The sequence below is a fragment of the Scyliorhinus canicula genome, chromosome 5 (assembly GCF_902713615.1).
Source record: "Scyliorhinus canicula chromosome 5, sScyCan1.1, whole genome shotgun sequence".
NCBI lineage: Eukaryota > Metazoa > Chordata > Chondrichthyes > Carcharhiniformes > Scyliorhinidae > Scyliorhinus > Scyliorhinus canicula.
In genome coordinates, this window is record NC_052150.1 from 147,960,947 (window position 1) to 147,984,012 (window position 23,066).

The following is a 23,066-nucleotide window of genomic DNA, read 5'->3' on the forward strand; positions in this document are numbered from 1 at the left end:
TGTGCAGGATAGGTGGATGGCCACAGTAAATTGCCCCTTAATTGGAAAGCTTTAAAAAGAAAAAGATTCGAACTTCCAGTTGATAGGTGAATTGATGTCACAATTTCACGTTTTAAAACTTGCTTTAACAGACGAGAATTTACTTCCTTTCCTTTCCCAATCCAAAGGCACTATTGCCTAAACTTTATTTTTGTGCAGTAAGAAGTCTTACAACACCAGGTTAAAGTCCAACAGGTTTGTTTCAAACACGAGCTTTCGGAGCACGGCTCCTTCTTCAGGTGAATGGAAAGGCTTGTTCCAGAAATGTTTATATAGACACAGTCAGAGATGCCCCGGAATGCGAGCACCTGCAGGCAATCAAATCATCAAAGATGCAGAGAGAGAGGTAACTCCAGGTTAAAGAGGTGTGAATTGTCCCAAGCCAGTTCAGTCGGTAGGCCTCTGCAAGTCCAGGCTTGTTGGTGGGGGCCGAATGTAATGCGACATGAATCCCAGATCCCGGTTGAGTCCGCATTCATGCGTGCGGAACTTAGCTATAAGTTTTTGCTCAGCAATTTTGCGTTGTCGCGTCTCCTGAAGGCCTCCTTGTAGAATGCTGACCCGGAGATCAGAGGCTGAATGTCCTTGACTGCTGAAGTGTTCCCCAACTGGAAGGGAACAGTCCTGCCTGTTGATAGTCGCACGATGCCCGTTTATTCGTTGTCGCAGTGTCTGCATGGTCTCGCCAATGTACCACGCTTCGGGACATCCTTTCCTGCAGCGTATGAGGTAGACTACATTGGTCGAGTCGCACGAGTATGCGCCGCGTACCTGGTGGGTGGTGTTTCCACGTGTAATGGTGGTGTCCATGTCGATGATCTGGCATGTCTTGCAGAGATTACCCTGGCAGGGTTTTGTGGTGTTGTGGTTGCTGTTCTGAAGGCTGGGTAATTTGCTGCAAACAATGGTTTGTTTGAGGTTGCGCGGTTGTTTGAAGGCCAGTAGTGGGGGTGTGGGGATGACCTTGGCAAGATGTCCATCCTCGCTGATGATGTGTTGGAGGCTGCGAAGAAGATGTCGTAGTTTCTCCGCCCCAGGAAAGTACTGGACGACGAAGGGTACTCTGTCAGTGGTGTCCCGTGTTTGTCTTCTGAGGAGGTCGGTGCGGTTTTTTGCTGTGGCGCGGTGGAACTGTCGATCAATGAGTCGAGCGCCATATCCCGTTCGTACGAGGGCATCTTTGAGCATCTGTAGGTGTCTGTTGCGCTCCTCCTTGTCTGAGCAGATCCTGTGTATACGGAGGGCTTGTCCATAGGGGATGGCTTCTTTAATGTGTTTCGGGTGAAAGCTGGAGAAGTGGAGCATCGTGAGATTATCTGTGGGCTTGCGGTAAAGCGAGGTGCTGAGGTGACCGTTATTTTTGTGGGAAACTTGTACTTAACTACAGAACAGAATTTTCTTCTTTCACTTTTAACACAACTGAAAAACCTCACTTCACTTTTCATTGCCCCTTAAATAGTTATTAAATTTTCCTCCAGATTCAGAAAGTGATTCTGAGCTCCCGAGGATTTACTTCCTTTCCTTTCCCAATCCAATAACTTCTAACCCCTGATTGTCTTTTATGGTGAGGATTGTTCCTGCACACATCCTCCAACGGCAGCTAGATGAAACTTCTAACCTCTTCAAATCCTAATGAATTTAGGGGGTGATTCTCCGAGCCCCGGGCAGGGCCAGAGAATTGCTGCAACCACGACACGACGGCGGCGTGCGATTCTCCGAGGTGCAGACAATCGGCGGCATACGCCCCGGCCACGGGCCACTGGAATCGGCGGTGCCGAGCAGCCGCTCCAATATGACCGGGTCCTGCCGGCGCCATTCACCCCTGGTCGCTGCCGGCAGGGACGGGAGGGGGCCTCCTTCACCGGGTGGGGGGGCCGGCTCCGATGGTGTCTGGTGCGTGATCAGGGCCCACCAATCGCGCCCCAACGCCTACTTCCTGGCGCAGCCGGCCCCTGAACACTAACCCCATGTTGGTCGGGGCCGGCGCGCAAAAGAAGTCCCCCGCGCATGCGCAGGTTGGTGCGGCCCAACTCTGCATGCGCGGGTTGGCGCCGCATAAGGAGGCTGGAGCAGCATGAACCGCTCCAGCGCCGTGCTGGTCCCCTATGGGGGCCAGAATCGTACGTAACCGGGTCCAGTTCGCGCCGTCGTGAAACATGACGGCGCGAACTCTTGGGCCCAATATTGGAGAAGTGCCCCCTTTGTCTTTTCTATACAAGTGTGAGCTCCCACCTGCATTCCTGTATATGAATCATGGAGTCTTTTAGCCTCTAACTAACTGCTTCATCCCGGTAGACTTCTCACATCTGAGAGTTTTCCGAGATATTTTAGAAACCTTACTTGTTCGAAGCCCCTGTCCATGACATGTATCACATAGGCCTTGTAACCAACTAGAAATGCTGATTAGCTATCCCTGCAACCTTAACTCTCTTTTATCTTGGAAGCAAATGAACAGTTTAAAGCATAACTGTTTACAACTTGACATACTCGGCACCTTCCTGGGACTTTGTTGACCAGCTGTTTAACCACAATAAGCACCTGCGGCTGCCACTGTTCTCCGAAGTGTGAATACCTTGCACCTTCTTCCCAGCAAAACAATCTGGGCCTTCCTTTAATCTATAACAGCCACGTCATTCAGGCCTATTGTCAAATGGATGTAATGGGTCATATGACGCCCTTCAAATTAAAGACACTACGATCTTGGTGGAAACCATTAATTTTTAAAAAGAAATCGAACTTCCAGTTATTAACTGAATTATATCACAAGATTTTACATTTTAAACTAAAAGAAGTTTTTAGTGATTTAAACCCAAAAAATTTCAACCAAATACTTCTCATATTTTTATTTCCACCCAAGAGCTCCCCTATAGTTTCTAGGACCTTGAGGCTTCCTTCACTTTTCTCCTGAGACCAAATTAGATGTGCCACAATTTCCAGGAATTCACTCTGATTCTCCTCGGTGTCTCGCTCTTTTCTGAGGTATGAGATTTCTTGGGGTCCTTCTTCTAGCCAGATATCATTCCAACTTTCCTTCAACACCTCACGATTGTGGACTCTCCACCTCAAGCATGGGCTTCACTGCATTCTTGCTTTGTGACTTCAACACTGAAAAACACCCTTGGTTTCTGATAGCCCTTTACTGTTTTACAACCCTTGGCAGATTCTTTGTTTGTCTCTAAGCTATGCTGGATATAGACTTCAACTGCTGGTTTCTGTGAGAAATCACAAATTTATCTGATAGATGGAAACCCAAAGCCAGCAAAAACCTTTAATCTATCCTCTATCTAGCATGCAACCCCTCGGATGTCTCAGATAGAGATTTAAACTCATTCCCTATCCCTAAACCTTCCCTTTGTTTTGGGAAATCTGATGAATAATTTAGACCCCATTATTGACACAACTGTAGACTTCCTGTTTCCACCAAGAAGCTTAAGAGTGGAGTTACCTACTCTCCGATTAATGTTTTCTAACTTCCAGCTCTGACTTTATTAAATAAGCATAGACATCCCTTTGAATTACACTTAGTCGAGGTCAGTTTACTAAACACTGCCATACACTGCCGTCCTGCATCAACAATGAGAATCCCAAGTCTCTGTCCCATGTTCACCATTTGTCTGTCAGTGTTTCTCTTTCACCACTTAACACGTTGTAATGTGCCCAGTTTACTAGGTTGCTGCTGCTCTGACCGTCAGGAGATGCTGGACCCAGTGCCACCCCACTCCATTCATCCAATCCCTTTGTAATTCTTAGGTTCACTTTCTCTGCCCAGCAACCAAACTCACTGACTACATTGGCACAGTGATGGCTCAGAATTTAAAATTCCCATACTTGTGTTCAACACTTACCATGGCCTTTCCCCTTCCAATCTTTTGCAACTTCTTCCAGCCCTACAACTGTGCTGGCTGGTAAATAGCCACACATGCGCAGTTGGTGCATTTGTTGGTTCCAGGCCGTTAAACAGCCTGCGCACAGGAGCAGTTTGTTTCTTTTTACTTTTTTAGATTCGAAGCCAGCTCTGCACCCATGCAGAAGAAGAAAAGAAAACATAAGCAAAACAGAATTTAAAACGTCAGCTGGCCTAGAAGAGAATGGCTTTCTACAGAAATTGTCAGCAGAAGCAAGACTGGAGCTGCAGGGATCAGGTCCCATAGAAAGGAAGAGTCTCCCAAAAATCGGGGAGTGGGACAGAAAGGGGTACCAGGAAAACAGTCGAGGAACAAGAACAGGAATCGGAAACTGGTCCTGTTCAGTGGAATAGAAAGTAAGGAGCAGAGGGAAAGGTTCCAAAGTAAAGAGTCAGAGCTGCAGGGAGCAGACTTGGAACAAAGTGGGATTGCTAGAAGCAAGATGATCTGCGGAATGCCCATTATCTTCTCAATGAGGTTGGAGATACCCGCCCATTATCTTATCAAGAAGATCAGTGACGGGGCAGCACGGTGGCACAATGATTAGCATTGCTGCCTACGGCGCTGAGGACCCGGGTTCGAATCCCGGCCCTGGGTCACTGTCCGTGTGGAGTTTGCACATTCTTCCCATGTCTGCGTGGGTTTCGCCTCTACAACCCAAAAGATGTGCAGGATAGGTGGATTGGCCACGTTTAATTGCCCCTTAATTGGAAAAGGTACTCTAAATTTATTTTTAAAAAAAGATCAGTGACTCCTATCTCTGAATCTTTTGGAGCTGTGCTGTTCTGCTTGAAGAAGAATTGAAGAAGCATTCACCTGAGGAAGGAGCAGTGCTCTGAAATCTAGTGTTTGAAACACACATGTTGGACTTTAACCTGATGTTGAAAGACTTCTTACAGTGCTCACCCCAGTCCAACACCGGCATCTCCATTTCCTGTTCTGCTTGGTATAGCCAAATATGAGATGTGCATAGAAGATGCAGCTTGCATGCACATAGAGATCCAGGGAAAAGAAACCAATGAAATTGAGGTTGAAACATTTTGGGTGGATCCTTGTTGGAGGCGACCAAGTGAAAATGTTGTTTGGGAGAGAATTTCAAGGCGAGTTCTTCAAACCGTGAAATTGGAAGCCTTCGGAGGAAACACATGGTTTCAGTGAGAGCAGTTAGCTCATGGTGTGGCAAGCATCTGGGGAAGTTGATGAGAAATCCATAGAAACTTGGTTTTGAAGTGTGGTGTGTCTGACCACAGTTCGCCTATTAATTTACATGGACTGTACACTTTGTTGGATTTTATAACTTGTATTATAGTTATAGTTTGGATGATATACTTCATCTTTTTCAGTTGAATAAATGTTTAATTATTTTGTTAAATGTTCATCAGCAGGCTCCTGTGACTCTGTTCAGTAGCGTCCCTCCCATGTTTTTAAATAAATAGTTCTGTCATGCCAGGTTCCACCTGGGATCTGATTTGTCCAGTAGTAACATCAGCTAGGATCATAAAACCACACTCTTTGGTAGTGCATTCCAAACCTTAACTACCCACTACTTGAAAACGTTTTGCCCCATGCCATCTTTTTTTACTTATTTTGCTAATTACTGTAAATCTGTGCAGCCTTGTTAAAGTCAGAGTGAAATAATTTGTAATCCCGTAATTCTATGACTTTGGTCATGCCAGTATTGCTTTACTTAATTGATGGAGATTACATAACTACTGGCTGGGCTGGTTCCTGATTCAATATTATGCTCACTGCAGCATATTTAAATTATGTTTCTAAGAAGTTTGGCGTCAACCACTCCGGCGTCGGGCCTCCCCAAAGGCACGGAATTCAAGCACCTTTAGGGGCTAGGCCTGCGCCGGAGTGGCTCCCGCTCCGCCGGCTGGCGCAAGCGGCCTTTGGCGCCATGCAGATCGGCATTGGGGCTGGCCGAAAGGCCTTCGCCAGTCGGCGTGAGTCCGCGCATGCGCCGGAGCGTCAGCAGCCGCTGGCGTCACCACCGGCGCATGTGGGGTGGAGGGGGTCTCTTCCGCCTCCGCCAAGGTGGAGGCCATGACGGCGGCGGAAGAAAAAGAGTGCCCCCACGGCACAGGCCCGCCTGCTGATCAATGGGCCCCGATCGCGGGCCAGGCCACCGTGGGGGCACCTCCCGGGGCCCGATCGCCCCCATTGTGGGCTGAAGAATCGCCGCAGGGCACGCCGATCGGCGGGGCGTGATTCCTGCTCCCGCCAATTCCCGGGTGGCAGAGAATTCCGGCCATGGCGGGGGCGGGATTTACGCCGGACCCGGCCGATTCCCCGACCCTGCGGGGGGTCGGAGATTTCCGCCCCAGGTGTCAGTGGCCCTGTTGCAGCAGGGAGCAATCATACTCAACTGCAGAAGTGAAATTTAAAGGCACTAGGTGCTTTGTTCCAGCTACAATGATAGCCACCATCTCATTGAGAATAGGATAGTTGAAGGTAAACTCTGGGTAAGATCTATCAATGTGATCGTTGCAGTAGTAATCTGAAGCAGGCAGTCTCAAACCGGTGATGTGGTCCACCTTTCTGAGCAATTCTAATTCTGTGCAGCACTTCTATCGTAAGCATGAATTTGCTGAAAAAGAGATTCTACACACACTGAAATGCAGAACAATAGCTGACGCACTGTGACTCCCCATTTACTGATTTTTTGATTATTTGTTATTTAGATGATACTAATCATCTAAATAACAAATAAGTGTAGCACGGTAGCACAAGTGGATAGCACTGTGGCTTCACAGCGACAGGGTCCCAGGTTCGATTCCCCGCTGGGTAACTGCGGAGTATGCACATTCTCCCCGTGTCTGCGTGGTTTCCTCCTGGTGCTCCAGTTTCCTCCCACACTAGAAAGACGTGCAGGTTAGGTGGATTGGCCATGATAAATTGCCCTTAGTGACCAAAAAGGTTCGGAGGGGTTATTGGGTTGAAGGGATAGGGTGGACGTCAGGGCTTAAGTGGGTCGGTGCAGATTCGATGGGCTGAATGGCCTCCTTCTGCAATGTATGTTCTATACTCTTTTAACATTAAAAGTGGCATGAAACATCTTTAATACTGCTTGCTTTTACAGTTTGCTGAATGGTGCTTGGACTATGGGACACATGGATGCCGTATCCCTGACAGACCATATTCCTTGTTCGAAGGTAATGCACTAAGCAATATATTGGGCTTTTTAAAGAATCGTTTAAAATGGACTAACCAAATCATAGTTTGATTTGCCATTGTAATATGTTTAGCTGTTGCTGTTTTATTTAGGGCATAGGTAAATCCTAATTTTAAACACTACTTTTTCAATATTATGCTTGGTTTAGCGTTGTAATGCAAAATTGTTTTTAGGAAAAATGCTTTGGCTTCTAAATTGGAGCCTTCCTCCAAATTAACTTGACTGCGTGTTAGCATTAAATGCTTGTAACTCCAGACAGACTACGTGTTACCAATGTAGTACTGCAGCAAGAACTTTTGATGACAGTGCAAGAAGGAACCTTGTGCAATTTTAGTCTTCTGCATTTCAGACCCATCTGTAGTGTGTGAGGGGAGATATACATCACAATTAAAAATGGACATTTCAAAAGTGTATACACTTGCATGATTGAGGGGACAACCAAATTAAGAAAAGCTGCCAGTTAGAAACCGTCGACACAAACACAGCTAATTGTTTTTTTTGATCAAAACATGCAATTGGCAGTCAACATTTAATAGAAACCAAGGAAAGAAATTAAACCCTTCAAATCTTGCTGTTTTTATTATTTTTTTCAAATCCGTAAATAGACTAAAAATAACATTTCAAATTAGCTAAGTAGTAAATAATGATGAGGATAGCTATCGGCTTCAAGATGGCATAGACATGATGGTGAAATGAGCTGAAAAATAGCAGATGGACTGAGATGCAAAAGAGTGTGAGGTAATGCAATTGGAAGGATGCGGACAAATAGCACACCATAAACTGCAAAAGTTTCACCTAAATCCTTGCTGCTCAGATTTCTAATTTGCATAGCCAAATTCTATACATGAGTGCTTTCTGTGCTAAATTTGAAACCGAACAGTACAAAACAAATTAATGAATTACCTAAGTAAAGATGGCTGGGTAGGTGATGTGCTATAGCTGCATGATGTGGGAGCTGGCAGATCCAATTGCGAGCTGCAGTGACCACATCGGCAGCAAAAAAGGGGATTTTGGTCTACATGTCGATTGGTTTAACAGGTCGGTCAAGACAGCCTTGAGGAGGAGTTTATAGAATGTATCCGCGCTAGTTTCCTCAAACAGTATGTAATGGAACCTACGAGGGAACAAGTGGTCCTAGATCTGGTCCTGTGTAATGAGACAGGATTGATTAATGATCTCATAGTTATGGATCCTCTCGGAAGGAGCTATCACAATATGGTGGAATTTAAAATACAGATGGAGGGTGAAAAGGTAAAATCAAACACTAGTGTTTTGTGCTTAAACAAAGGAGATTACAATGGGATGAGAGAAGAACTAGCTAAGGTAGACTGGGAGCAAAGACTTTATGGTGAAACAGTTGATGAACAGTGGAGGACCTTCCAAGCGATTTTACACAGCAAAGGTTTATCCCAACAAAAAGGAAGGACGGCAGAAAGAGGGAAAATCGACCGTAGATATCTAAGGAAATAAGGGAGAGTATCAAATTGAAGGAAAAAGCATACAAAGTGGCAAAGATTAGTGGGAGACTCAAGGACTGGGAAATCTTTAAGGGGCAACAGAAAGCTACTAAAAAAGCTATAAAGAAAAGTAAGATAGATTATGAGAGTAAACTTGCTCAGAATATAAAAACAGATAGGAAAAGTTTCTACAAATATATAAAACAAAGAAGAGTGGCTAATGTAAGTATTGGTCCTTTTAGAGGATGAGAAGGGAGTTTTAATAATGGGAGATGAGGAAATGAACAGGTTTTTTGGGTCAGTCTTCACAGTGGAAGACACAAATAACATGCCAGTGACTGATGGAAATGACGCTATGACAGGTGAGGACCTTGAGATGATTGTTATCACTAAGGAGATACTCTTCCTACGAAAGGAGACAAGGACGTACCCACAACCACCACGACAGACACTACTGGAAGACCTACTGGACGCAAGTATCCCAGAGAAAGGGAACTGTAGCGACATGTATGACCGACTGGTAAAAAGGGACGACACCGTACTGGACGCAACAAGAAGGAAATGGGAGGACGACCTGGGGATGGAGATAGGGTGGGGACTCTGGAGCGAAGCACTGCATAGGGTCAACTCCACCTCCACGTGCACAAGGCTCAGCCTGACGCAACTAAAAGTGGTACATAGAGCCCACTTAACGAGAAACCGTATGAGTAGGTTCTTCCCAGAGGTGGAGGACAGATGTGAACGGTGCCAAAGAGGCCCAGCCAACCACGCCCACATGTTCTGGTCTTGCCCCAGACTTGTGGATTACTGGACAGCCTTCTTCGAGGCTATGTCCAAAGTGGTGGGGGTGAGGGTGGAGCCATGCCCGATAGTGGCGGTCTTCGGGGTTTCAGACCAGCCAGATCTATTCCTGGGGAGGAGGGCGGACGCCCTTGCCTTTGCCTCCCTGATCGCCCGCCGTAGAATCCTGTTTGGCTGGCGGTCAGCAGCACCGGCCAGAGCTGCAGACTGGCTGTCCGACCTCTCGGAATCTCTCCAAATGGAGAAAATCAAATTTGCCATCCGAGGGGGTCAGTCGACGGCTTCCATAGAACATGGGAGCCATTCATGCAACTGTTCCGGGACCTGTTTGTGGCCAACGAACAAGAGGAAGAATAGTCGGGTGGCCAAGAATCAGGGGAAAATGGACGGGAATCGGGGGAAGGTAGCCGGGGGGGGGGTTACGGGTTCGTTATGGGGGTTTGATGGCAAGCTAAGGCCCAAAACCAAACTATAAATAAATGCCTATAAACATGTGCCTCGGCCATATTGGGGAATGTAAAATATGTATGCCGGCTAAAGGGGGCGGCCACAATTGTTGTTATAAAGATGCTTACCTGTAAATATACATGTTAAATTTTTGTGTTTTTTTTTTCTCTCTCATAATTTGTAACTTGTCATATATAAAACATATAAACTCAATAAAAAACATTTATAAACAAAAAAACTAAGGAGGTACTGATGGGCAAGCTAAAGGTAGACAAGTCTCCTGGCCCTGGTGGAATACATCCCAGAGCCATAAAAGAGATGGCTAGGGAAATTGCAAATGCACTAGTGATAATTTACCAAAATTCACTAGACTCTGAGGTGGTCTTGGCGGATTGGAAATTAGCAAACGTGACACCACTGTTTAAAAAAGGAGGTAGGCAGAAAGCAGGTAATTATAGGCCAGTTAGCTTAACTTCGGTATTAGGGAAGATGCTGGAATCTAATAACGAGGCATCTGGATGGAAATTGTCCCATTGGGCAGACACAGCATAGGTTCATAAAGGGCAGGTCGTGCCTAACTAATTTAGTGGAATTTTTTGAGGACATTATCAATGCAGTAGATAACGGGGAGCCAATGGATGTGGTATATCTAGATTTCCAGAAAGCTTTTGACAAGGTGCCACACAAAAGATTGCTGCGTAAGATAAAGATGCATGGCATTAAGGGTAAAATAGTAGCATGGATAGAGGATTGGTTACTTAATAGAAAGCAAAGAGTGGGGTTTAATGGGTGTTTCTCTGGTTGGCAATCAGTAGCTAGTGGTGTACTTCAGGGTTCAGTGTTGGGCCCACAATTTTTCACAATTTACATAGATGATTTGGAGTTGGGGACCAAGTGCAATGTGTCCAAGTTTGCAGACGACACTAAAACGAGTGGTTAAAGCAAAAAGTGCAGAGGATACTGGAAGTCTGCAGAGGGATTTGGATAAGTTAAGTGAATGGACTAGGCTCTGGCAGATGGAATACAATGTTGACAAATGTGAGGTTATCCATTTTGGTAGGAATAACAGCAAAAGGGATTATTATTTAAATGATAAAATATTAAAACATGTTGCTGTGTAGAGGGACCTGTGTGTGCTAGTGCACGAGTCGCAAAAAGTTGGTTTACAGGTGCAACAGGTGATTAGGAAGGCAAATGGAGTTTTGTCCTTCATTGCTGGAGAGATGGAGTTTAAGACTAGGGAGGTTATGCTGCAATTGTATAAGGTGTTAATGAGGCCACACCTGGAGTACTGTGTTCAGTTTTGGTCTCCTTAACTGAGAGGACGTACTGGCGCTGGAGGATGTGCAGAGGAGATTCACTAGGTTAATCCCAGAGTTGAGGGGGTTGGATTACGAGGAGAGGTTGAGCAGACTTGGACCGTACTTGTTGGAATTTAGAAGGATGAGGGGGGATCTGATAGAAACATATAAAATTATGAAGGGAATAGATAGGATAGATGCGGGCAGGTTGTTTCCACTGGTGGGTGAAAGCAGAACTAGGGGGCCTAGCCTCAAAAATAAGGGGAAGTAGATTTAGGACTGAGTTTAGGAGGAACTTTTTCACCCAAAGTGTTGTGAATCTATGGAATTCCTTGTCCAGTGAACAGTTGAGGTTCCTTCATTAAATGATTTTAAGATAAGGATAGATAGTTTTTTGAAGAATTAAGGGTTATGGTGTTCGGGCTGAAAAGTGGAGCTGAGTCCACAAAAGATCAGCCATGATCTCATTGAATGGCGGAGCAGGCTTGAGGGGCCAGATGGCCTACTCCTGCTCCTAGTTCTTATAAAGGCATTTTACCTGAATGCCCATAGAATTCGAAACCAGATTGAATTGACGGTACAAATCATCGCAAGTGAGTATGGTTTAGTGGCCATTACAGAGATATGGTTGCAGGATGGTCATAACTAGGAGTTAAATATCCAGGGGTATCAGACTATTCGGAAGGACAGGCAGGAAGGTAAGATGTAGCACTGATACTTAAAGATGGATTGGCCATGCTAAATTGCCCGTAGTGTCCTAATAAAAGTAAGGTTAAGGGGGGGGGGGGGGGGTTGTTGGGTTACGGGTATAGGTGGATACGTGGGTTTGAGTAGGGTGATCATGGCTCGGCACAACATTGAGGGCCGAAGGGCCTGTTCTGTGCTGTACTGTTCTATGTTCTATGACATCAGGGCTGTAATGAGATGATATTTGTTCTAATGGCGAAAAAGGTTGAATCCATTTGGGTGGAAATTAGAAATATTAAGGGGAAAAAGTCAATCACAGTGTGACTGTGCTGAACAAAGAAATAACTGATGCATGTAAAAATGGTACGGCAATTATCATAGGGGATTTTAATCTACATGTCGATTGGTCAAACCAGGTCGGTCAGGACAGCTTTGAGAAGGAATTCATAGAACATATCCGCGATAGTTTCCTTAAACGTTATGTAATGGAACCTATGAGGGAGCAAGCTATCCTAAATCTGGTCCTGTGTAATGAGACAGGAATAATTAATGATCTCATAGTTAGAGATCCTCTTGGAAGGAGCGATCATAGTATGGTTGAATTTAAAATACAGATGGAATGTGAGAATGTAAAATCCAATACCAGTGTCTTGTGCTTATGCAAAGGAGACTACAATGGGATGAGGGAGGAGTTGGCTAGGGTAGATTGGGAGCAAAGACTTCGGTGGGACAATTGAGGAACAGAGGACTTTCAAAGAGATTTTTCAACTGCTCAGAAAAGGTATATACCAGTGAAAAGGAAGGACTGTCGGAAAAGGGATAACCAGCCATGGAGATCTAAGGAAATAACGGAGGGTATCAAATTGAAAGAAAATGCATACAAAGTGGCAACTATTAGTGGGGAACTAGAGGATTGGGAAATCTTTAAAGGTCAACAGAAAGCCACGAAAACAGCTGTAAAGAAAAGTAAGATAGATTATGAGAGTAAACTAGCTCAGAATATAAAAGCCGATATTCTATTAATATATAAAACAAAAAAAAGAGTAGATAAGGTAAACATTGGTCCTTTAGAGGTTGAGAAGGGGGATTTAATAATGGGAAATGAGGAAATGGCTGAGGCATTGAACTGGTATTTTGTGTCGGTCTTCACAGCAGAAGACACAAATAACATGCCAATAATTGTTAACAAGGAGGATATGGCAGATGAGGACCTAGAAACAATCATCATCACCTAAGGAGGTAGTGTTGGGCAAGCTAATGGGGCTCAAGAGAATCAAGTCTCCTGGCCCTGATGGAATGCATCCCAGGGTACTAAAAGAGGTGGTGGGGAAATAGCAAATGTGCTCGTGGTAATTTACCAAAATTCACTGGACTCTGGGGTGGTTCTGGCAGATTGGAAAACAGCAAATGGGAAACCACTGTTTTTATTTTTTAAAAAGGAGGTAGACAAAAGGTGGGTAATTCTTGGCCGGTTAGCTTGACTTCTGCAGTGGGGAAAAATGCTTGAATCTATCATGAAGGAAGAAAATGCGAGACATCTTGATAGAAATTGTCCCATTTGGCAGACTCCGCATGGGTCCATGAAAGGCAAGTCTTGTTTGACTAATTTAGTGGAATTCTTTGAGAACATTGTGAGCACGATGGACAACGAGGAACTGGTGGATGTGCTGTATCTGGATTTCCAGTAGGCGTTCAACAAGGTGCCGCACAAAAGTCTGCTGCATAAGATAAAGGCGCATGTGTTACAAGTAATGTATTAGCATGGTTAGAGGATTGGTTAACTGACAGGAAGCAAAGAGTCGGGATAAATGGGTGCTTTTTCTGGTTGGTGATCAGTGGCTAGTGGTGTGCCTCAGGGGTCAGTGTTAGGTCAGCAATTGTTTACAATTTACAAAGATGATCTGGTGTTGGGGTCCAAGTGTAATGTGTCAAAGCTCGCAGATGACTCTAAGATGAGTGGTAGAGCCAAGTTTGTAGAGGACACAAAATCTGCAGGGGATTATAGATAGTTAAGTGGGTGGGCAAGAGTCTGGCAGATAGAGTATAATATTGGTAAATGTGAGGTCATCCATTTTGGTAGGAATAACCGCAAAATTGACTATTATTTAAATAGTAAAAAATTGCAGCATGCTGCTGCGCAGAGGGACCTGGGTGTCCTTGTGCATAAATCACAATTGGTTTGCAGGTGCAACAAGAAATTAAGAAAGCAAATGGAATTCTATCCATCATTGCTAGAGGGATGGAGTTTAAAAGCAGAGAGGCTATTGCAGATATATAGGTGCTGGTGATGCCACACCTGGAGTACTGTGTACAGTTTTGGTCTCCTTGAGAAAGGTTAAACTGGCACTAGAGAATGTGCAGAAGAGATTCACTAGGTTGATTTCAGAGTTGAGTAGATTAGTTTGAGGAGAGCCTAAGTAGACTGGGATTATACTCATTAGAATTTAGAAGAATGACGGATGATAGAAGCATATAAAATTGACAGGAATAGATAAGATAGAAGCAGGGGGGTTGTTCCACCGGCGGATTAAACTAGAACAAGGGTGCATGGCCTCAAAATAAGGGGGAGCAAATTTAGGACTGAGTCAAGGAGGAACTTCTTCACCGAAAGGGTTGTGAATTTGTGGAATTCCCTGCCCAGTGAAGCAGTTGAGTCTACCTTGTTAAGGCAAAGGTAGATAGATTTTTGAACAGCAAAGGAATATAAGGTTACGGTGAGCGGGCGGGTAAGTGGAGCTGAGTTCGGGCAACATGGTGGTGCAGTGGTTAGCACTACTGCCTCACGACGCCGAGGTCCCAGGTTCGACCCCGGCCCTGGGTCACTTAATGTGTGGAGTTTGCACATTCTCCCATGTTTGCGTGGGTTTTGCCCCCACAACCCAAAGATGTGCAGAGTAGGTAGATTGGCCACGCTAAATTGCCCTTTAATTGGAAAAAATGAATTGGGTGCTTTAAATATTTTTTTAAAAGTGGAGCTGAGTCTACAAAAAGATCAACCATGAAATTGAATGGCGGAGAAGGCTCGAGAGGCCAGGTGGCCTACTTCTGCTCCTAGTTCTTGTGTTATGTTTTGGGAAGAACAGAGTGAAGACTACAATACCATCTTAGTTTGCCACGTGAAGTTAGAAAACACCTAGTTTAATTCTCATTTTTGTTTCTCACAGCAGTTTAATACAACTGTGTTGCTTGCTAGTTCATTACAGAGGGCAGGTAAGATGATGCTGGTCCAGTCACATTTAGTAAGATCATATAACGGTGGTAGATTTCTTTCCCTAAAGGACGTTAGTGATAAATTGCTGTGAAAAACATAATAGTTTAATGGTTACCATTACTGATGTTACTTATTATTCCAGACATATTTAATGGTCTTAATTTAAATTTCCCAACTGCTGGTCCCAACTCTTATCTCCAGGCATTTGTATTCCTAGTTACGTGACATAATCAACATGCTGTGCCTTTTAATATTAGAGTCAACTCAACTGGGTAAGAAATCTTGGATAAGAAAATGTCTCAGCTTTGAAACAGATTAATTTTCCATCAGGTCTGCATAGTGTTTTTCCCTTCAAACCAGCAAACCTACCACTCTCCAGCTCGCTCACTACTTTTAAAAATAATTTTACAAACAACTACAATTCCCTTCTAAAATAATTTATGGTCTCCACTTGATTACAGTTTTGTGGTGAAGAATTGCATATTCTGATCACTCAAATTATTTCTAACCTCTGAAAATTTGTAATGGATCAAACATTTGAGGAAACAGTGGAACATTCCATCACTTGCTTTATTATAGCCTGTGTGATATTAAAGATCTCAACCACCTCCATTCTGATGCAAATAGCCTAACTTCTCTTTTACAGGAATGTAACCTTTCCTCTCTGGTAATAGAGTGAATCCAAAGTGCAGCTTTTCAAGTTTTTTTTTTTTTTTTTTATTCCTACTTTTCACAATAGTAGACATCCTGGAGCCGAATATTTGGCGGAATTCTCCGTGCCAGAAAATAAGTGCTGATTCCATGACGGAATCAGTGATGTTCCACATGAGTAAAATTGGTGCCGTGCGCAGATCAATCCACCGACCGTAAGAGGCTAGCACCAGCACTATGTGGAACATGACCAATTCCAATGAAAAATGGTGTCTGATTCGTTGGATTTGGGATTGGCACAGAGCCTCCTGGACATTGCAATGGTGTTCCTGAGCGTGGCTCAGTCACAGCGGGCCATGGCTGAGGATGCCAGCATCATTCCCATGCGCTGGTTGACATGGCACAGACCCAGAGGGAGGTGGTGCAGTCACTGGCTGATGTTGTACAGACTCAGAAGGTGCTGGCTCAGTCACAGAATAATGTGGTGCAATCCCAGAGTGACCCTGATTGGGGCGGGCGTGGGCCTTCAGAATTAGCAACACAAGGTGGCGGGGGAGCCTCTGGTTAGCTCCGCTCACACCCCATCCCGTGGAGTAGCCCGGGACAAGCGGGCACCCCGGGGGAGAGGAGCCAGTGACTCCTGCGGAGGACATGCCAGAACAGCACAGCGCCTCGGATTGCTTGCCCCCCCTCCCCTCCTTGGTGTAAATGGTGAGCAGAACAGGATGGCACCACAGCACCTGGGACACACTAACTGCAGCCAGGCCCATCCAGGCCCGGTCACCCCAGAAGACAGCCGCCAAAGGGGACCCAGGTCACAGGGCAGGAAGCGCAGCAGGTCGCCTCCACTCGAAGAACAAAAGTACAGCATAGGAACAGGCCCTTCGGCCCTCCAAGCATGCGCCGACCATGCTGCCCGTCTAAACTAAAATCTTCTACACTTCCGGGGTCCTTATCCCTCTTCCCATTCTTTTCATGTATTTGTCAAGATGCCCCTTAAACATCACTATCGTCCCTGCTTCCACCACCTCCTCCGGCAGCAAGTTCCATGCACTGACTACTCTGTGTTTAAAAAAAAAACTTGCCTCGTACATCTCCCCTAAACCTTGCCCCTTGCACCTTAAACCTATGCCCCTGAGTAATTGACCCCTCTACCCTGGGACAAAGTCTCTGACTATCCACTCTGTCTATGCCCCTCATAATTTTGTAGATCTCTATCAGGTCACCCCTCAACCTCTGTTGTTCCAGTGAGAACAAACCAAGCTTTATTCAACCTCTCCTCATGGTTAATGCCCTCCATACCAGGCAACATCCTGGTAAATCTCTTCTGCACCCTCGCCAAAGCTTCCACATCCTTCTGTTGTGTAGCGACCCGAATTGAACACTATACTCCCCAAGTGTGGTCTAACTTGAGGTTCTATACTATGCCTTCTTGACTACCTTTTTCACCTGTGTTGCCCCTTTTAGTGACCTGTGGACCTGTGCACTTAGATCTCTCTGACTGTCAATACTCGAGAGTTCTGCCATTCACTATATATTCCCTTCCTGTATTAGACCTTCCAAAATGCATTACCTCACATTTGTCCGGATTAAATTCCATCTGCCATCTCTCCGCTCAAGTCTCCAAACAATCTAAATCCTGCTGTACCCTCTGACAATCCTCATCGCTATCTGCAATTCCACCACCTTTGTGTCGTCCGCAAACTTACTAATCAGACCAGGTACATTTTCCTCCAAATCATTTATATATACTACAAACAGCAAAGGTCCCAGCACTGAACCCTGCTGAACAACACTAGTCACAGCCCTCAAATCAGAAAAGCACCTTTCCATTTGCTACTCTCTGCCTTCTATGACCTAGCCAGTTCTGTATCCATCTTGCCAGCTCACCTCTGATCTCGTGAGATTTCACCTTTTGTACCACTCTGCCATGAGGGACCTTGTCAAAAGCCCTACTGAAGTCCACATAGACAATATCCACTGCCCTACCTGCATCATCCATCTTTGTGACCTCCTCGAAAAACCCTTTATCAAGTTAGTGAGACCTCCCTTTCACAAAACCGTGCTGCCTCTCGCTAAAACGTCCACTTGCTTCCAAATGGGAGTAGATCCTGTCTCGAAGAATTGTCTCCAGTAATTTTCCTACCACTGACATAAGGCTCACTGGCCTATAGTTCCCTGGATTATCCTTGCTACGCTTCTTAAACAAAGGAACAACATTGGCTATTCTCCAGTCCTCCGGGACATCACCTGAGCATCCAAAGATTTCTGTCAAGGCCTCAGCAATTTTCTCTCTTGCCTCCTTTAGGCTGGTTTAGGTCACTGGGCTAAATCACTGTCTTTTAAAGCAGGCCAGCAGCACGGTTCGATTCCTGTACCAGCCTCCCCGAACAGGCGCCAGAATGTGGTGACTAGGGGCTTTTCACAGTAACTTCATTGAAGCCTACTCGTGACAATAAGCGATTTTCATTTCATTTTCATTTTATTCAGTATCCTTGGGTAGATCCCATCAGGCCCTGGGAACTTATCCACCTTAATATTTTTCATGACACCCAACACCTCGTCTTTTTGGATCTCAATGTGACCCAAGCTATCTCACACCCTCCTCCAGACTCAACATCCACCAATTCCTTCTCTTTGGTGAATACTGATGCAAAGTATTCATTTAGTACCTCGCCGATTTCCTCTGGCACCACACATAGATTCCCTCCCCTGTCCTTCAGTGGGCCAACCCTTTCCCTTGCTACCCTTTTGCTTTTTATGTACATGTAAAAAGCCTTGGGGTTTTCCTTAACCCTATTTGCCAATGACTTTTCGTGACCCCTTTTAGCCCTCCTGACTCCTTGCTTAAATTCCTTCCTACTTTCCTATTATTCCACACACGCTTCATCTGTTCCCAGCCTTCTAGCCCTGACAAATGCCTCCTTTTTCTTTTTGACAAGACCTTTCAATGTCTCTCGTTATCCAAGGTTCCTGAAATTTTCCATATTTATCCTTCTTCCTCACAGGAACATGCCAGTCCTGAATTCCTTTCAACTGACATTTGAAAGCCTCCCACATGTAAGATGCTGATTTACCCTCAAACATCCGCCCCCAATCTAGGTTCTTCAGTTCCCGACTAATATTGTTATAATTAGCCTTCCCCCAATTTAGCACATTCATCCTAGGACCACTCTTATCCTTGTACGCCAGCACTTTAAAACTTACTGAATTGTGGTCACTGTTCCCGAAATGCTCCCCTACTGATGGTGTTGTCTAAGGAACACGGTTTTGTGAAGGGGAGGTCTCACTAACTTGATAGAGTTTTTTGAGGAGGTCACAAAGATGGTTGATTCAGGTAGGACGGTGGCCAACATTTCATGACAATTGAAAACTTCAAAACTGAGATTGATAGATTTTTATTAAAGCACCAAGGTGGGTAGGTGGAAATGGGATAGAGTGGCCATTGTCTAACCGAATGGTGGAACAGACTTGAAGGGCTGACTGGTCTACTCCCATTCATATTTATCAAACAGCCTAGCTATTTAGAATCTAGCAGGTTTATCGTATTTTGGCTTCATCAATTCCAGCAATGCCTTTATGTTCATTTGGCCCTGAAATCTTGGCTATCACCCAAGCTATCCTGATTTGCATCAATTTGAGTGCCTTCCTATGGAAAGAGAATACAAGGCAAATACAAACCTGTATCTCTGGATTTCTCTGTAACTTGGTTTGGTGACTCTTTTATAAAAATATATATATATATATATCAGACTCAAAAACAGCTTCTTCCCCGCTGTTCCAGACTCCTAAATGACCTTATGGACTGACCTCATTAACACTTCACCCCTGTATGCTTCACCCGGTGCCGGTGTTATGTAGTTGCATTGTGTTGCCCTATTGTGTATTTTCTTTTATTTAATTTTCTTTTCATGTACTTAATGATCTGTTGAGCTGCTCGCAGAAAAATACTTTTCACTGTACCTTGGTACACGTGACACTAAACAAAATCCAAATCCAATCCATTTGTGTGCTGATGCTCACTGCCAGTTCAAGCTATTTATTAGAGTCCCATTTCCTGCTTTGTTGTTTTTTAATACGTTGGATGAATTAATCTAGGAATTTCTCAAGAATTTGGTTTCGACCTTCTCAAATTTTGTTATAGTTTTTGAGCATGTCACTTCGCAGATCAATAATAAGCTATTAAAATGAGTTAGATGATAACCTGGCTATATATGAAAGGAACAATTGTAGAATATAGGTGATTAAGGAACTGTTTAGAAACTGGTATCTGTCCAGATGGGAATGCAGTGTTTGAGTACTGTGTATTGCATTAGATCAATGTCCTGGGTTTTTGCTTAATTGTACTTGCTTTTCTGGGTTTGATATTTAATTACATTGTCATGTGTAGAGATGCTACAGAAATCACAATTTATTAAAGCAGGTAGTACTTTTATTTTGACACATTCAGAAAAAGGATATTTAATATTTTGCCAATTTTTCAAATCTATATTTTCTGTTCTGTTTTAAGAGTGTCAATAAAATATAAATTATGCATTGTATTATTTTTCCTGCCTTGTCCTATGCAGGGATGGCTGGAGCTATTCATTTCTTGTCGGACATGCTGAATCCAGAGACGTCTCGATTTCCAGCCTTGGAACTCTGAATGCAACAATGTTATGTTAAAGAAAGATCGAAGGATTTTTATTCTGATTTAGGAGGACTTCTTTTCAGTGGAGAGCAGAACATATTAGTGCCTCCTTTATGAATACACAGGCCAAAACCACCACTATCTCAAGAACAAAGACATTGGAGGCAACATATGAGCAAAAGCTCTGAATAACATTTTTGTCTTAAAATTGGTGTGGCATTTCAGTTCATCAGTTTAATACAAGTCCTTACTTCAGGGTTTGATTGTATGCACGCTTAAAATCTGGTGTCAGTGGCTGTCTTTGTCCTTGTTTCTATGGAATACATCTTGTTTGCAAACTTCCCATTATAGTGGTTATGTCCTTTTGTGCATGTGAAGAAGCTCATAACTGGTGATCATTGATCTCCTGGTACCAATTACTTTTGATTTGTGCTTGGCTGTACCTATTAAACTTGGCTCATAAAATTGTTCAATTAGTCAGGGTTGTTGGTCACATTGCAGATTTGCAAAAACAAATCTCAGCATCGAGACTAGATTAAGCATAGATTTAGCAAACTATCAATAGATTTATATTGAGGAAAAATAATCCTACATAGCTTTGTAAAATAGTAACTTTTATCACTCACTCATATTCTCTATCAATTTTTCTCCCTTGCTTTCTTTAATCTGAATTACAATAGGTGTTACATGATTATAACAATTGGTTTTTGGTTCAAAACTTATCAGGATTGGAAAAGAGCAAATGTAACAGAAATATGAGGAAGGATTTTTTGGATGAGAAGTATGCTTTTGTACTACCAGAATTGCCAGCTTTTCTTTGTTAAATAAGTACAGGAAACTAAGCTTGTTTATCTATTGTAATTGTTTTGCTGGAGGAGGAAAATCGCATACTGACATTTATTGATGTCAATTAATTAATTGTCAGATAATTAATTGTTTGATGTCAGTTAATTAATTGATGTCGAAGAAAAGTTTTTTTTTGTTTTCCTAAGGTAAAATATAAGACAGCCAACCTTTGAAATATCAGTGCCAATTCTGTTTATTTAACTAATTTCAGTTTAGCTATTTCCTTCACCATAACATGCCAAATGTGTAAAGTAATGTTGTGAAATAGAGGTTTTAGATTTTCAATCTTTTTGATGTGATCTCTTGAGTCCATTTTTTAAAATGGTGACATACAAACTGATCAGCTCAGTCATTGTTGAGCAATATTGTAGGTTGAGCCATTGCTACTGTTACTGTAAACCAAAGCTGAGCCTTCCATTACGTTTCTGTAGTTTGCTGTCATTTAATTATTTTTAATAGCAGTGTTGATTTTACATGCAGGTTTTTTGAGTTGCCACAAACAGCAAGAGTATTTGTTTATTTTTCCTTCTACTGTAACAATACTACTTCATTGCAGTTGACTATTGTGCGATACCCAAGATGAAAGATGATATTGGTTGACAGACTTGTGATCTGGTCACTGTCAAAACTATCGTCTCCTTGCAAACTGTTAACGTTCACATTTCCCTCAATCCATGCCTTTGTAATAGGCAATGCTTTTGTATAGGCAACATTGGAAGAGGGTGCTTTTTGAGACAGGTTGAGACATTTCTGACGAGAGGTTGCTCAGCTGCTGACTGACTTGTGCTTTTGCAGCATTTTCTGTTTTTGCATATTTTTCATCTGTATTGACTATTCCATGTAAACAGTCGGTTCTTATATCTTTCAGACAAAGCAATAAAAAGTGTAGAAAAAGTAACCATCAGAGGGTATTGGGTGAGTACTTTTCGGAAAAAAAAGTTAGGGAAGTTGCAGCTTTCAAGGGGTGAAAAGTTGAAGTAGTTTTGTTTAATATATCTTTTTACATTGAAAAACATGCATCCTTGATATTTCATCAAAAATAAATAATCACCCAGGTTAAAGCATCCTTGCTGCTGGCCCTTCGTATTTCTGATGGAGTTGTGGCCATGCACTACCACCACTGATTTTCCTTTCTTTAAGTGAAGTTGGAAAGGGAATTAAGGATGAAGAGTGGTTTGTAGATCTTTGATTTGAACGCAGTTTATTTTGAGCGTATCATTACAACTGAAATGCAAGGCAATTGTGCCACTGGTACTGGTTACTGAAGCCCTGATTAATGTCCCCAAAGGCTATGTCCCACAAAGTAAATACCTTCCATTTTTAACATACAAGAGAATGTTTACCTGACTTTCGATGTACAGGTATTGCCAATTTAAATATAAACTATTTAAAAAATGAATTGCTTCTTAATCAGCTGAAACAATGGGCCTCACTTCTCCCACTTTCCTTTCTCAATATGCAGGATTGGCTGTTTGAACTAAAATATAGGAAGTAAGTAAAAGCTGCCTTTTTAAGGAACCTGATTGATTCCAAAAAAATTAAAACTGCTTTCCATCATCAGGCAATGTCAGCAATCTTGAGGGAAATCACTAACTGATGTGAGAAATGGTGGCGTTCATAATTTTGTGATTCACATTAGATGACCCTGTTACGTTACTGTCCCTCTCTACTTTGAAATTTGCATCATTACCCCCTTCCTCAGAAAACCAAACATTAACCCCACCATTGTTGTAAACTCCTACCCCAACTTCAGTTTCCTCTCCGAAGCTCTTGAACATGCTGTTGCCTCCCAAATCTCTGCCCATCCTTTCTGGTAGTCCATGGACTGGATTTTATGGGGCGTTATATTCTCAGCCCCCGAATTTAAAAGTCATAAGCCTGCCCACACAAAAGCAAGTTGCTCTGTTGCAATT

General features: G+C 43.5%; 1 protein-coding gene across 1 annotated transcript in view; it reads left to right on the forward strand.

The window, feature by feature from the left end:
* Positions 1–22,051, forward strand: part of lancl2 (LanC lantibiotic synthetase component C-like 2 (bacterial)) — a 68,819-nt gene extending 46,768 nt beyond the window's left edge. Inside the window, exons 8-9 of the mRNA XM_038797794.1 lie at positions 7,030–7,102; positions 20,246–22,051. Of these exons, the coding sequence (XP_038653722.1) occupies positions 7,030–7,102; positions 20,246–20,322 (150 nt within the window). The 3' untranslated portion in view covers positions 20,323–22,051. The remainder of the gene's footprint in view (positions 1–7,029; positions 7,103–20,245) is intronic.
* Positions 22,052–23,066: the final 1,015 nt, after the last annotated feature.